A 15,341-nucleotide genomic window follows, 5' to 3' on the forward strand; every position below is an offset into this window, starting at 1 on the left:
ATTGTTCCTATGCTATAATTATTGTAACTTCTTGAAAAAATCTTCATTTAGAACAAGTGACCAAGTTTGAAGTTTAATCTCCAAATTTTGAACGCCGCAAAAATTTGACGCAATCCCTAGAACATTATTAGATAAAAAATAATAATAGTTTTATATAAAGACTATTATTTTGGATTTTATTGCGTAAAAGTTGTTTTTTAACAAAATAAAAGTTAATTGTTCCTAGATTTTTTAAAATTTTTTAAATTCTTAAATAATTTCAATAATTTTTAGGATTTTCGACATCTCATAGAAACTGTCTACAACACTGTCAAGCATGATTCAAAACATAAAGATTCGTTTGGTCATTCTTTGAAAATTCACGTGGAAATTAAACGCCAGTGTACTAGTACAAATGTAAAATCATCTAAGTATGCTTCTTCTAAAGTCTGCAAAGGCATGATATTTCCTCCACCAAATACAGAAGAAGCAGAAAAAATTAGCAACTATATAGAAAAAAGACTTTACCGGCATAGTACCACCAGTAGCACTGAACACAATTGTTTGAGAAAGAAATGTTCTTACTGTAATGTGAAAAATAACAGTTTGTTTTATTGCAAACACAACTATAACCAATCTAGTCAAAAAAGTTTCAAGAGCGGTGATAAAAATAAGTCGCATGAAGTTTTAAAAGACTTTTTTGACGGTATAAAAAATGAGTCCAAACTTGAAAATTCTAAATGTGTAGAAGAAATTAGAATAAAAGATTTGGACATTATTTCACCTTCTTTATCAAAACTTAACATGCAAAAGTGTCAACAAAGTTTTACATCAACTGACAACAATTCATCCTGTTGTCTTTGTGAGCATTCGTGTTGCGTTCGTGAGCACTCCTCGTCGTGTTGTGTTTGCAAACACTCTTTATCGTGTCGTTTTCGTAGACACTCTTCATCCTGTCGATTAGGCAAAAAAAAATTAAAAGATTCTACAGTTATTAATCAGACATTTACAGATAAAAACAATTTAAATCAATTTAGAATAAAACATTTATGTACCAGTCATAAAAATTTTACAGAACAAAAGCCAACTTTGAGCCCCTTTTGTGATGCAACTAAAAATTCTGATTTTACTGTTAATACAAAAAGAAAAAGTAGTTTGCGCAAAGACCGACAGAAGGTTCCAACGAAAAGTTCTGATGGTTTTGAAAAAAACTCTAAAGACTTGTGTTCAAGTCATTCATCATCAGAAAATTTAAAACACAGTCACTCTAGTTTTTCAAGACCTCCGGTGTGGCCCGGCGAATGTGTGACACCAGTAGATTGGACGTCGATTTGGCCTAGAGAGTGTAATTTTGATAAAAAAAACACTGACAACAAATATTTTTTAAAAAACGACAAGTTTTGCGAGTGTAAAAGATTGTCAAATGTTAGTTACTCTTATCGCCAAAACGATTATACTTCTTGTGTAAGCAACTCTGTTTGTCATTATCCGTCTTTTATACCAGCATTGTAAAATTAATTTTAATGTAAAATTTGTTAACTTATTTATTTGAAACATTTTTACTTTTTGTTTTTTTCATTGTTACACGTTTTTTTGAACCCGTTTCTACCCTATCGCTAAGAAACAGGTCATATTTTTTGTGTACCTATTTAATAACCGCTCATTATGTCACTGGAGCTTTGATTGGCTTTGTTTAAATAGAATAAGCATTTTAAAATTTAAAGAACTATTTGTTTATAATGTCATTTACATAGAATGATAAAATTTTTCCAAGAAATTTTTTTTTCTAACTTTCTAATGGTTTCAAAGGCTGTTTTCAAACCAATAAATTAAGTAAACTTTCATTGAAACGACGTTTCAATATCGGTATTTGCATATAATTTATACGGAAATCAAACAAAATTCGAATTTGAATTAGAAACTAAGTGAAACTCAAAATTATTTACTCAAAAGCAAAGCATTTCAAATGTTATTTATATTAAACTCTTTTTGTTTGGCAGACGTAAATAAGTAATGCAAAAAAGGCTGTATAAGCACCAGTAAAGCAAATATATGCCAACTTGAAAAAAAATCTCCCTGTCTAGCATGATTAACAGTAATGTAAAATTATTTTATTAACATAAAAAACATTACCGTGTTATCAATTATTTTATTCGATTATCTTTTGTCAAAATAAAAAAGAAATAAAAAGTTGGCACAAAATTAAAACATAATCATCTAGCCCAGCAGTTGATATATCAGTTAACCACACACCAATTAACGCATAATTTAAATAGTTTATTTATTATGGGAAACCAATCTCATATTATTAAAAAAAATAAGAAAAACTAAAATCACATTTCGCACAAATGTAATGACGTGAAGATCGATAAAAGTAGTTTTTTTGCATTAAACTGCATATTGGCCGAAGATTGAATCCCATATTAAATGTTTATAAACAATTTGGTACTAAAAAAACCCTGCTGGTAGGCAAAATGGAAATGGTCAAATACTTCTAACACCTTTAAAGAAGAGGGCTCAAAATTCCAAAATCATTAACTCAAAGTTAAAAGTTTGCTCAAAAACCGCAAAAAAATTCAATTATTGCTAAAAAAAAGACATTTTGTTTTAAATTAACTTTTAATTATTTTAACTAATGAACTTACAAAAACTAATCAGCGTTAATTCATACGCAACATTTGACGAGAGCAGACGCGATTTAATTTTTCTAAAAGAAAAGTAATTAATTTAGAAGTTACCTATTTTCCTTTAGGACCCGCTCACAAACGAATCGTTCGTGAGCGGATCCCAAAGGAAAAGTTGTTAAATTTTTGTTATTAAAATTATATTTATCTTGATGTTAAACTTTTAAATTGGAAACGAAATTGTTACCTCGGATTAATTTTGATGCTTTTATTAATATCGACACAAATATTCTTTCCTAATAAACAAATAAATACCAATAAAAAATTAATCAGATATAGATATTAAATTTTATAATGAGGAGAAAATGGTTAATGGTAAACCTCCTATTAGTATAGCTCGGGTATTTCATATATTACTGCTAAATTACTGGTGTTTCACATATTACTGCTAAATTACTGGTATTTCACATATTACTGCTAAATTACTGGTATTTCACATATTACTAGTTACTAAATATTTTGAGAAATTTAAACAATTTTTGTTTAGGGTCAAAATAAACTTTTAAAAAGTATGGCTTAATTGTGCCGGGACACAGTGAAGCGAAATGGTCAAAAAGTGTCCAAAACTCAAAACTTTGTAAAGTAGTAAATGTTTTTATTAAATTATTGTTCCAATTCAAAAACAAACTTAAAAAGTGGGTAATTAAAAACTTTTCAAGTTTTAGACCCCTCCCTTACCCCCTCTTCCTTCCATCTCATCCCTTGAATTTTCAATGCAATTTTTTTTTATTTTTAGATTCTAGAAATTATTCTAAAAATATTTTCTAAATGAAAAAAGTATTTACCTTATTTATTAAACATTAATATTTAATCCCTGATTATATATGCTGATAAGTGAGTTTTTACATGAAAAAGTTTAAATTTGAAATGATAAAATTTATTAAGAAAAAAAAAACTATTCATCTCCTCTGAGGAGGTCCTGTACGTCAGGATCATGGTTAGGACCAGAAAATGTCTTGGGGTTCCTGAAAGCAATCGAAGAGATGACAAGGTCGCTTGATATTAGTAAATAATGAAATTGGTTCTGCATCACATTAATTCTAGATATTTTGCATGTGTGATTGAGTCTTGCATTTCGTATGGCCTTATTTTGTGCTTCCTGAGCCTCCTCCGAATACACTTCAATGGGAAGATCCAAATGCTCAGCAATTAAAAATCCATGTTCCAGAACTTTATGAAGTGTAGGTAGCATAATGTACCAAGGATAGGTTTCCACTATCAGCTCTGAAGTTTTATAACAGTATACTTTAAAAGCATCCAAATTCAGGTAGAATCCACTGCAAACGGCATTCAGTATGTTTCTTAGTCTTAAAATGATGTCCAAACCAACTTCTGTTATTTCAGAGAAAGATTCTGCTGCTAGAAATACTCTCCTTGCAGTGTTTCCTGTATTAGTATCTCTAAATTCCTGCTTAGGAGTATCAACCACTAAGCTTAACACCTCTCTAAACTTTCTTTTGATTTCTTTTTTTCGAGATTTTACAGATAATTTATCTTCTGGAGATCGGAGCTGGTATATTTTAATATCCATTTTATATCCCAAGTGTAGAATGAATTCAAAAATTCGTATCGAACAATGCAGTGTGGATAATCCTAAAGCTATAGCTTGCTTATTGCAAACTTTTTCTCTAATTATATCCAGCCTGTTCATTTCACTAGGCCTGGCAGAACAAACATTGCAAGATTGAGTTGAGTTTGTATCTGTTATAGCATTTACTGCCTTGCCGTCCAACATGGTCATCTCAATTTTTATTTTTATTTTTGCTTTCTGGTTAGAGAAGGGGATTTCAAGTTTAAAATCTTGAAGACTTTCTATTTGCTTCCTAACATCTAATTCTTCAGCTCTTGTTGACTCTTTTGTTTCTTTTTGGTATTCCAGGTGAAGAGGCTTGCAAAATTGGGGGCTTGAAGGCATTGGATTTGACCATACAGTGATGGTCCCTATTTCCAGTTTCAACGGAACAATTGCAGTTTGGAACAAGGATTTTTTGTTTTCAACTCCTGTTGAAAGATCTGTGTCATCGAACCTTTGATTGTATACACTTTTAGATGAGGCTCCATCAATTCCAGCTTTCATATAGAATTTTCCAGTTGTTTCCGATTCATCTAGACACTCTGTATTAGATATGTTTATAATTCTTGATAAAGTGTGGTTCACCATTGACTGAATTTAAGATAACATTTGGCAGATGATTCTAAAACTTCCAAATTTTCTGGAAACATTTTCAATAAAGCAGTATAACCAAAATTTAGATATAAACTATGTATAAATTGAATATCTGCGCTAAAATGGTATACATTTCATACGGCATACGAGATATAAATGATCAGTAACTAGAATTTTCTCCTCCTCACTCAATGCTTCTATACTGGGCACCTGTCCAACTTTTTTGATCATTGTTGAACTAACACAAACTCCAATTTGTCTTTATTAATAATTACTTGCTTAATACTTACTCTAAAATAATCTTTTTTGCATTTTCACTTAGGGTTTGACGGGCTGATGCGTTTCCGAATAGTGTCTTTTTCTCTAGTTGCGAAAATTAATAAACACATAATACTATTGTCAAATGAGGATGTGTTACAAAATATTACGGTTATTCGAGCTTGGGAACATGAAGAACCCGAATAACGGCCCCCTCCAACCCTTTGAGAGGGAAGACAGTATTTTAAACATAATTGTTTTCAAAACTTAAAATAAAATTTAATTTTATCAATAGAATTCAAATTTCATAAAAAAATATTCTCGCGTTCAGAAATAATGACCACGTACAGTTTACAACCCCTTCATTGTGGGGGGAAAAATATTTTACACAGGTTTTTATTTTTTATACTTATGCCCATAAATCCATTTCGGGCAATTTTGGGCCGCTGATTTTTTTTTAGTTATCTATGATAACATCCCTTAGGATAAAAAAATCATTTCAGGGTGGAACTCTGCGGAACTTTTGAGATATATTATTTTCAAAAACAATATTTATCGAAAAAATTTATGTTTTCACCTAATATTTTAATTACTCATTTAGCAAAAGCTATATTCAATATTTTAAGCTTTTTAGTTTTGAAAAAGATAAAAGAATGCCTAAATAAAGCTTTATGATAAAAAAAAAAAAAAATCATCTAAATGAGTAAAAAAAATAAAAATTAGAAAAGTATAAAAAGTTCGCAAATTTTAGCGAACTTTTTTTTACGTTACGGACTTAATTTTAGACTCAGACTTCAATTTTAACAAAAAACTTAATTCCATAACCATTTATTTAAAAATGATAATAAAAATAATGATTTATTACAGCCTGCTAATACTTGCATGAATGTCTTTTCGATTTTAGTACTTCTTTAATGCGCTGCGGCATTGAATCCACCAAATTTTTGCAGATGTCAGCTGAAAATGAGCACCAGATAACTTTTATTTTTTCAATTAAATCCAGGATGGAGGAAGGCTTTTCTTCGGCAACTCGGCGTTTAATTAAAACCCATAGGTTTTGATCGGGTTTAGATCTGGTGAATTTGAAGGTCAGTCCAATAATTCAATTCTTTTTTATATAAACCAGTTTTTAGTTTGCTTTGAGACGTGGCAGGGGGCTGAGTCCTTCTGGAACACGGTGTAATTGTGAATCGCCATGAATTGTTCCAAACTGTCATTCAAAATATCAATGTACACTGTTGAATTTAAAGTTTCTCCTTGATTTATAAATCGAATGGAACCACGGCCATGTGCTGAGAAGCACCCCCACACCATCACATGAGCAGGGTGCTTAACAGTTGGAACTGTAAACCTTGAGTCGACGCCCGCGTAGGAAGTCTGTTGCATAAAATACGTCGAATATGACTAGTGGAAGCATTCAAATTTAAATTCCTTTCGGAAGCTGAAGATGTAATAGTTGGTGTTTTCATTACTTCTCGTCGAATTAAACGTTCTTTCTGCGCTGAAATAAGCCTTGGTCTATCAGGATGATGTTTAGGTGTGATTGAACCAGAAGAACTAAACTGCCTTACAACACGCGATGCTAAAGATTGTGATATTCCCAACCTGGATGCAATGTCCCTTGTGTTATAATTTTCCTTAAATAATAAAATAACTTGAGATCTAATCGATTCATTTAATGTTTTCTTCTTCCTCATTATGGTTTTTTAAAATGACTGAAATAAAACAAGTTAAAAAACTAGCCAACTACACAAATTCACAACTTCTTAATAAATAATTGACAACAATAATCGTTTCCTTATTTATACATAATTAACATTTTTACTGGAATTCCAAATCCGTCAGATGGTATTTTTGCATATTATATCATCAGATATATTTAATTCCATGAAACAAATTTATTCATTAAGTTACTTAGGCATGCATAATACTTATTATGCTATTTTCACACTTTCATCATGAAAATTTTGATTCTATCACTTTGAGCCTAAAATTAAGTCCGTAACTGTACTAGGTAGGAAAAAATGCTTCTCTGACTAGGTTAGTAGACATGAGAGAACCAAAATATACATTTTTCTTATCATTTGATATTTTTTCTAATAAGTTGTAAAAAAGATTATTGAAAATGGTGTATTAAAAAATTCCACTTCTGGCCACTTTTTGAGCTTTTCGCTTCATAGTGCGGGATAAGGAAATTGAAAATAATTCTAATTTTCAACTTAATAATTATAAAGTGTTTCATCAAATTAGAGGCTCTGAAAAACAAAAGATGGAAGGTTGGGCATTTTTATCCTCAACTCTTTAAATTTCAAACTACGTAAAGAATATTTTGCTATGACGCAGGATTTTGAATTATTAGAAACTGAGGTCATAAACAAAACCTACAAAAGCGCTATTGTCCACGTCATATAAAGACCGCCTTTTTGGATCTGAATTTATATTTACTCGAATATGACGAATTAAAGACGTTAGAACTTTTCCAAACATTATATATTTTAAAATGGTTTCATAAAAGCTATAAACTCAATTGACTTTGTGCCACTTCAATTGACCAAATTATTATTAGTAATTTCAAAAACATAAAAACTTAAACTGTAAATTTTATAACTGACATATATGACTACTTTCCGGTCTTTATAACTTCACAAAAATCGGTTTATCAATTTTCGTGTGGTATCTGAAAGAGTAAAAGCTTTCTGAAAAATTAAAAACCAAAAAACGGACGCTAAGGACGCTTATTCATTAACATTCATAAGCTTTTTAATAAAAAGCTAATGAATGTTTAATAAAAAGTTTTTATCTACGACAAACGAGGATTTTGTTTTGAAAACTAAAAATGTTAATAATACTAACAATGATTTTCTTCGCATATTTTAATGTCACTACAATAAAGCATTCGCAGTAACAACTGAATTTATTAAAACAAAAATTTACAAACTTTCTGGATTTGTGTAAAGTTTTACTATAGTAGCCAATTACTAAAATGCAAAAATAATGTACAAAAAATTTGAAGCATGGTGGAGATTATAAGTTTAAAAAAAAAATTAATATTAGTTGTTTACCAAGAAAGCTTATTACGAATGACTGTGAAATTATTAACGTCGATACAATTACTAATTTTTTTAAATATGTATTTGATAGCGAGGCCAAGCTTTGGCATCAAAAAAAAACAAAAAAAAACTTGCTTAAAATTATACCTAAACACTAATAATAATAATAATAATAATAATAACAATAATAATAATAATAATAATAATAATAACAATAATAACAATAATGATATTAACAATAATAATAATATAATGGACAATATTATGTTAAAAGAAACAGAATTGCTTGATGTCGTTTACTTACTCAAATCTTTACTTACTCAAACCTTAATTTACTCAAAGGTTTTGGAGTTGACAAAATGAAGTAATTAAATCCATACCTTACTTAAAAATCCCGCTTTCGCATATATTTAGGCTCTCCTTAGAACAAGGAATCTTTCCTGATGAAGTTAAAGTTGCTAAGGTAATACCTACACTAAAATTAGGAGATGGCATTAGTGTCTCCAATAAAAGACCTTTCTTTATATTATTACATTTTTCAAAATTATTAACACGCGTATAAAAGATTGTAATAATTTATACATGAAAATAATGTTCTTTATAATAAGCAACTTGGATTTAAAAGGGGCACTTGAAATTACATACAATAAAAAATGATCAGGCAGTTGTCCATCTTTTTCATGATATTTTTAAATTGTTTAATGAATATACATAAGTTATCTTTATTGATCTCAGTAAAGTTTTTGACTGCTGTTGTTTTTGAAGCTGTTGATTGTTACATATGATTAGCAAAATTAGAAAACTATGGTATTAAATATCTAAATATTGTGTGATTTAAAAGCTATTTGTCAAATAGAAAGCAATACACTTCTTAAAATAGTAAAACGACCAATATGAACCTAACATGCGGGATTCCTCAGGGATCTATATTAGGATCACTCCTGTTTCTCATTTATATAATTGATTTGAGCAAAGTTTGTAAAATTTTGTTTCCAGATGACATAAATCTATTTTATGCACTTAATGATATAAATACTCTGTTTAAGTCAGTAAATAAAGAGCTATTTATAGAGTCTTACTGAATAGTTTTAATGCAAAAATTATCATTAAACGTAACCAAAAAAGTACATACATTTTTCCATCGTTTTCACGATCAAGGTATAATTTCTTAAAAACTTCCAAACCTTTCTGTAGCCAAAAAAATCATTAAAGGAGAAATTAGATTGACATTTCTCGGAGCACTTTTTTAAAAAAAATATGACATAGAGTCATATTTTTTAGAAATTTCAAAGAACATTGGCATACTTTGTAGAGCAAAACCTTTTTTAAATCTATTTTGCTAAAAACTTTTATGTTTCTAGATTTTTTATAACCTAAGTTACGCAAATATTCCTTGATGCAGTAAACAAAAGCATGCAATCAAAATAATTTCCAATATGGGCCGTTATATACAAGTCAAATAAATTAAATGTCTACCAAATAAATATCTGTCATCTTTTTATATTTATGTTCAATATTAATAAAAATATATCCTCTTAAATATTTTAACCACTATTTAAAATCAAAACAATTAAGTAGACTTTCAAAAAAAAAAAAGTTACATTTAGACCAAAAGTTATTTTGCGGCGAATGAATTTGCAACTTCTACTAGAGGAGTAAAACTTCTACTAGAGGAGTAAAACTTCTACTAGAGGACTAAAACTTCTACTAGAGGACTAAAAATTCTACTAGAGGACTAAAACTAATATTAACTAATAAACTTAAAATAATTGCAATGCTTTATCTGTTTAAGACCAAAATGAGGCAAAACCGTTAATGAGTGACGCAGCGCTCTTTTTATGATGTACTGCGGGTTGCTTCTAATAAACTTATTCAACGTTTAGAGATTTGTCTTTATCAGCGCGATGAATTTAAGAAGAATTATTTCACTTGTTATTGCTTTAATTCTTCATTTATAAAAACTTATGATTTATAAAAGTTCTACGATGTAAGGGATAGTGGTGAAAAGTGGGAAGCCGAAGAAGTAGAACATCTCAAAAGTTCTAATTAGGAGAGGGTTCTAATCAGCGTTATCTAATGTAAACAATCAGATTTGTTCTCCTCCATTTAGAAGACATGCCTTTGTCTCCCTATTTGTGATAAAAACCACTTTTTGAAAAGTACTCCCGAAAAATAATTTCTTTATGGGTGAAGTGGGAGAAAGAAAATTTATTTGAACTCCCATTTTTATGACATAACTTTTTCGTAATAATTATAAAAGTGTTTTATATTATATAGTGTTACGGTTTCCAAATTTTTGTTATTTTATATTTATTGTATAGATTTAGGGGCTTGGCAATAAGACAAATTATGTATTCTTCTTGCCCATGCAATTTGTATTTATATTATGTTTTTTGGTTTGAATAAATTTAAGCAAATAAAAAAATAAAATCTTAACTCTTTTTTTCGAAACTTTGTTTTGCTGGTTTTTGGTTGGCTGGTTTTGTTGTTGTTTTTTTCATGTCGGCATGGCCAACTGTATTCACGGTCGTATATTTTACACATTTGAGGGAAAATTAAGAAACCAGTTTTAAAAATTTTAGACATAAAATTCGCTAAAATATTTATTTTTAAAACCATTATTCAGTGAACGTGTATTTCAAGCACCCCCCCCTTTAGTAAGTCCGTAAAAACGTCTTATACAAAACGAGCATTGTTGAAAACCATACCCTAAAAAACCCTAACTCTGACCCTTAGGGTTAGGCTCAGGGTTTGGTTTAAGGTTTGGTTAGGGTATAGCTTTTAGCAAAATAAAATTTATTTTTGGTTTCAGGGTTAGAGTATACTTTTCAATAAATTTTATGCGTAAAACGTGACTCGTTTTTTACGAACTTAGTAAAGGGGGGTGCCTGAAATATACGTCTTCCCATTCTTCTTTCTGAATTTACTAACTTTTAAAGAACTGCTGTACTTTGTGCTGCACCAAAATGTACATTGGATTATTTAAGCAACAAATACAAACAAATTGCATCTTTTCATTTTCCAACAGACCAAAACTTAAATCAACTTTGGATACGATGTGCTAATCATTTAGATTGGACTCCAACGAAACATTCTGTTTTATGCAAATTTTATTTTGAAGATGAATATATAATTAGAGGCAATGAATCCACCCTAAATAGCTTTTAAAAGCTGTTCTTTCTAAGTATTTATGTGAACTTTTGTGCAAAAAAAAACATCTTTACCTGAAAAACTTCTCAAAGTCCACCTAGAAGATAATGTTCAAAAAAGATCGATTATAATTATTTAAGAAAAATGACTCAATTACAACTGTACATAATTTAAATGAGGCATTAGCAACACCGGGTTTTTAATTTAAACAATTTGAAAAAGGTATCGTGTTTTATATAGTATTTAATAAACAGACATATTTTCCAACTATATTAGAAATAATAACAGTTGTTGTAGACCTAAACGTACGTTTGCAATATAAAGAAACATCACTTCCATTACCAAGTTGGTTTTGTTAAAGGACATAACTCAAAACTTGATAAAATTAGTATGCTAGAAAATTTTTCTTTTTATATGAGAAACTACACATTAGAAAATCATGACACTAAAGGGTGATTTTTTTACTGGTATCTTTTTGGCAACACTGGTTTTGACAGATCACGCGTTCATCGTGTCTTGTGTGATTGTCAAACTTGTTCAGTTTGGTCTATAATTTAACCATGAATCAACTTATGAACAAATAACGCTTGCAAATTATTGAATTTTACTATCAAAATTCATGCTCGGTTAAGAGAGTGCATCGCGTACTTCTTCAAATTTATGGACAGTTTGGTCGGCCTACTGAGGGGGCTATTTGAAAGCTTGTGGCTAAATTTCGAACCCAGTTTACAATAATGAACATTTAACCACCAACACGCATACGTAGAGTGTGGACCGAAGATAATATTGCAGCTGTATCTGTCAGTATTAGTAATGACCATGAAATTTCGATTCACCGCCGTTTGCAACAATTGGGCCTCTGTTACTCCACTACGTGGAAAGTTTTAGGTAAGGATTTGAGTGGAAAACCTTATAAGATACTGCTGGTGCACGAATTGAAGCCACACAACCTCCCACAACGTTTAACATTTGGTGAATGGGCCCTGGCAAAGTTGAAGGGAAGATCCACATTTTTATCGAAAAATTATGTTCAGCGACGAAGCTCATTTCTGGTTGAATGGATACGTTTACAAGTAAAATTGCCGCATCTGGAGTGAAGACCAGCCAGAAGCATTGCAAGAGCTACCAATGCATCCCAAAAAAGTTACTGCTTGGTGTGGATAATGGGCCGGTGGCATCACTGGGCCGTACTTCTTCAAAGACGACAATAGCCGGAACGTTACTGTGAATGGTGAGCGCTATCGTGCGATGATTACAAACTTTTTTCGCCCAAAATCGGAAGAGCTGAACTTGGCTGACATGTGGTTTCAACAAGATGGTGCCACATGCCACACAGCACACGAAACAATGGTTCAATTGAGAGACGAGTTTGGTGAACAGTTTATCTCACGTTTGGGGCCCGTCAATTGGCCGCCCAGATCGTTTGATTTAGCGCCTTTGGACTATTTCTTGAGTGGGGTCATGTTAAGGCTAATGTCTACAGAAATAAACCAGCAACAATTGACGCAATGAAACCCAATATTGAAGCATTTATTTGTGAGATACCGGCCGATATGTTGGAGAGAGTATGCCAAAATTGGACCTTACGCGTGGGCCATCTAAAGCGGAGCCGCGACCAACATTTACATGAAATATTCTTTAAACATTAAATTATATCGACCGTTCTATCGACTCAAATAAATATTTCATCAATTTTTTCAAATTTTTTGTGCTTTTTTTGAAAATCAAATCCTATACCTTATAAAAAATCATCCTTTATTTTATATGAAATTAAAGATAGAGAGCTTTATCAGCCACAAGGCAGGCCACAATATTCTACAGAATTGATTCGATACGTATTTCTTCTACAATATACATCTTTGCAGGCATTTAGACTACTATTAAAGAAGTTTCCTTTACCATCAATATCTTTATTAAACAAAGTTTAACAAGAAGGTATTGATTCTCTAAAATCTTTTAAACTTCAACGTGAAAATCAAAAAATTTCTCCTGATTGTATTAAGATGGTAGAAGAAATGTATTTACAAAAAGCAGCACAATGTCAAGGAGGAGAGTATGTTGGTGCTGACTAAAAAAGGTTTCTTATATAAAGAAATAGTTCCATTTAACGGGTGATGCGGAAGTTATCGGACAAATTCTAATTTCATTATTTGAGCATAATAATTAGTTTTTGTGGTTTTAGGCGTAGACATAAACGTTCTACAAAATATAAACTTTATTATTTGAAACACAATTATTTAAAATGAAGTTAAATGCGGCTGAACGAGAATCTTTTCGAAAGCGACTAAAAATGTTTTTTGTAAATAAACCTAATGTAAAAAAAAAAAAAAATCGTAAATCATTTTGAAAAGGAAGGATTTGCTCGAAGTACAATATATGATAGCCTAAAAAGACTTGAAACTCTTCAATCGTTTTCTGATGGAAAGCACCCTGGTCGTCCGACATCCTGGACTAGAGAAAAGAAAGCCGAATTAACGAGACTTGTCAACAATCGAAAAGGGGTCAATCAGATAAAAATAGGTATTAAATTCGGTGTAAATCAATCGACAATTGGTCGTCAGTTAAAAAAAAAGGAATATTAAATGTAGAAAACGTGAAAAGACTCCAAAATACACTATAGAATAACAAATAAAGGCAAAGAAAAGAAGCAGGAAACTAGTTAACCAACTCTATAATACAAAATCGCTTCTAGTCATCGATGACGAAAAATACTTTTGTTTTGCAGGGGACAACATGCCTGGAAATTCTGGATACTACAAAAACAACAAAAATACATGTCCAGAAAGTGTTTGTTTTATAGGAAAAGAGAAATTTCCAAAAAAATTATTAATGTGGATAGCCATATCTGACCGTGGTATGTCCGAGCCATTGTTTTGCACTTCCAAGGCTGTAGGGATCAATTCATCAATCTATACTAATGAATGTTTAGAAAAACGACTTCTTCCATTTATTCACAAGTATCATAAGGTTTAACTATTTATTTTGGCCAGATTTAGCAAGTTCTCATTATTCTAGAGATTCTCTAAATTGGATGGACCAATATGTCTATTACGTTGATGAAGAATCCAATCCCCAAAATGTGCCTTAAGCACAACCAATTGAAAATTTTTGGGGACATTTGGCACAGAAGGTTTACGAGGGAGATTGGCAAGCTTCAACAGAGCAAGTTTTAATTAATCGCATTAAACTAAAACTACAAGAAATTGATTTTTACATTTTTACAAGAAAACTTTTTACAATCGCATATGATAGGCGTCAGAGCAAAATTGCAGATGGTGGTGTTTTTTCATATAAAAAATAATATATTTTTATTAAAAGATAAATGCTTTATTTAAAAAAAATATAATAGTAGTTTGTTTTTTTATTTATAAATAAGTTATTGACGTTTTTATTTTGTCCGATAACTTCCGCATCACCCGTTATAATAATAAAACTAAAAGAATCTATTCCTTTTAATGTTCAAGCAATTCCAGAAGACACATTCTTTGGAAAATTACAAAAAATAACTGACAACCTTAAAAATCTAATAGATACTGGATTTACTGTGCGTGGTATAGTGACAGACAATCATTCCATTAATGCATTCTTATCATTAGTTACAATGTTCAATTTTGAATAAAAATATTTTATTATTCACCCACAGAATCATGGAAAGAAGACATATTTGTTTTATGATAGTGAGCATTTAGTCAAAAACTTAAGCAATAACTTATTAAATCGAAAAAAAAATGTTTTTCCAGGTTTTAATTATCATTTTTTTTTTATTTACACTTTTGCCGATAAAAAAAAATTTACAGTCGTAACTTATAAAAAAAAAATTACATGACCGGAGCTAGAAGAAGACAATTTAGTCTTATCATTAAGCCCCAAAAAATGCGTCATTACTAGACAAAATATAGTTGGACAATAAAATATAGTTCCAATGTATATATCTCTGATATATATTATAAAAGAAAATTTAAATATATCGTATATCGTTAAAAATTTATAGTTTTTCAAAAAATAAGATATAACAATTGCTTTGTAAAATAAAAGAAACAAAATTTATTAAAA

At 30.3% G+C, this 15,341-nt stretch overlaps 1 protein-coding gene across 1 annotated transcript in view; it reads left to right on the forward strand.

The window, feature by feature from the left end:
- LOC100205238 (uncharacterized) overlaps nt 1-1,541 on the forward strand; it is a 37,892-nt gene extending 36,351 nt beyond the window's left edge. Inside the window, exon 8 of the mRNA XM_065820189.1 lies at nt 274-1,541. Within this exon, the coding sequence (XP_065676261.1) occupies nt 274-1,491 (1,218 nt within the window). The 3' untranslated portion in view covers nt 1,492-1,541. The remainder of the gene's footprint in view (nt 1-273) is intronic.
- Nucleotides 1,542-15,341: the final 13,800 nt, after the last annotated feature.

Source organism: Hydra vulgaris, chromosome 15, assembly GCF_038396675.1.
Source record: "Hydra vulgaris chromosome 15, alternate assembly HydraT2T_AEP".
NCBI classification, from domain to species: Eukaryota; Metazoa; Cnidaria; class Hydrozoa; order Anthoathecata; family Hydridae; genus Hydra; species Hydra vulgaris.